At 41.7% G+C, this 1648-nt stretch overlaps 1 protein-coding gene across 1 annotated transcript; it reads right to left on the reverse strand.

Annotated features, from left to right (window-relative positions):
* Positions 1–339: 339 nt before the first annotated feature.
* Positions 340–1302, reverse strand: LOC116071274 (olfactory receptor 6K6). The gene has a single exon (XM_031342765.1). The coding sequence runs from the start codon at positions 1291–1293 to the stop codon at positions 340–342; it is 954 nt and encodes a 317-aa protein (XP_031198625.1). The 5' UTR covers positions 1294–1302.
* Between the last annotated feature and the right edge of the window lie 346 nt (positions 1303–1648).

The following is a 1648-nucleotide window of genomic DNA, read 5'->3' on the forward strand; positions in this document are numbered from 1 at the left end:
ACTCTAATCTTTAGCCTCATCAACACATGCAATCACAAAAGAAAAGGGAAGGAACCATACTAGTATAGTATGAGGCACACGTCAATTTGTACTTTAAGCAGGAGAATCCACACTTACTGCTTCACCTATCAAAAGTCTGGTAGTTGTTATGTAAACAAGTGGCTACCAGTGACATAGAGTCCCAGTTCATCATTCCAGTTAACAGCAGAAGAAAAAGCATCTGTAACAATAGAAAAAGAGTATCATCAGGAGCAAAAAAAAAAAAAAAAAAAAAAAAAAGAAAAAAAAAGCAGTGAGAACTCGAACTTCAAGAAGGGCTTTAATATCAGGAATTGAGATCTATTTCTGAGCCCGGGCGTCTCTCTTCTGATGAAAAAGCCTCCCAATCGCATCTTTCATTTCCTTGTTTCTTAGACTATAAATAATGGGATTGAGGAATGGGGCAAGAATAACAAAAGTGACGGCAATTACTGTGTCCCAGAAAACTGAATATGTAGCCGAGAATCTCAAATACATGACAGCCACGCTGCCAAAAAACAGCAAGAAAACAGCAAGGTGGGCTGCACAAGTGGAGAAAGCCTTGTGCCTGCCTTCTGCTGATGGCATCCCCAAAATCACCATGATGATCCTGATATAGGACAGGGCAATTACCAGGAAGGAGGCCAGGATCTCTACTGCATGGATGGTGTCCACAATGACCACCAAAGATGTATCCGTACAGGCCAAACTGAGCACAGGGGTGAAATCACAGAAGATCTGATGGATCTTGTTGGAGCCACAGAAAGGCAAAGTTGCGATCCATGCAATCTCAGGGAGTACCAGAAGGAAGCCACAGAAGCAGGAGCCAGCTGTTAGTTGGAGACAAAGTTTGGAAGTCATGATGGTTGGATAACGGAGAGGATAGCAGATGGCTATGTACCTATCAATGGACATTGCTGTCAGGACACAGCCTTCTGTGATACCCAGGGAGTGGAAGAAGTACATCTGCATAAGGCAGCCACCTAGGGAGATGGTCTTCTCACTGATGAGGCTGGAAAGCATCTTGGGAATGGTTGCCGTGGTATACCAGATCTCCAGGAAAGACAGCACGCTGATGAAGAAATACATGGGTGTGTGCAGAGCCATGTCCAGCTGGACAGCAACAAAGATCACTAGGTTGCCTGATATGATGAATGCATAGACAAGGATCAATAGAATAAAAAACAAGAGGCCACCTTCATACAGAGATGGGAACACGGAGAACAGGAACTCAGTCACCATAGTTTGATTCCGGCTGGCCACCAGTTGGGTCATCTGTGAAGGTAAGAAACGACATAAGGGACTTCCTGGAATGTTAGTATTGCTTACACACAGATCCCTTTCTATATTCAATTACTTATGTTGAACATTGGATCCTAAGGAAGTCAGTTATCACTATTTCCAAGCTATATAATTCCATGCCAGAAGCAGTTGAAACATTTATAACGCAATCTAATCTCTGAGTGATGTTTCTCACACTGTCATAGATATATGTGAAGAAAAATAAATGACTCAGAAGTTTAGTATCAGAAAATATTTTTTGGAAAGTTAGTGATTTTCAGAGTTATCCTCAACCCCTGTGTGATTAGCCTCAAACCTTTCATTTTGATTTTTAAAATATTTCTGTTTC

The sequence above is a fragment of the Mastomys coucha genome, unplaced genomic scaffold (assembly GCF_008632895.1).
Source record: "Mastomys coucha isolate ucsf_1 unplaced genomic scaffold, UCSF_Mcou_1 pScaffold1, whole genome shotgun sequence".
Classification (NCBI taxonomy): Eukaryota; Metazoa; Chordata; class Mammalia; order Rodentia; family Muridae; genus Mastomys; species Mastomys coucha.

Excerpts from the sequence above, each read along its gene's own strand:
- LOC116071274 (XM_031342765.1), bottom strand. The coding sequence starts at position 1,293 with ATGACCCAACTGGTGGCCAGCCGGAATCAAACTATGGTGACTGAGTTC.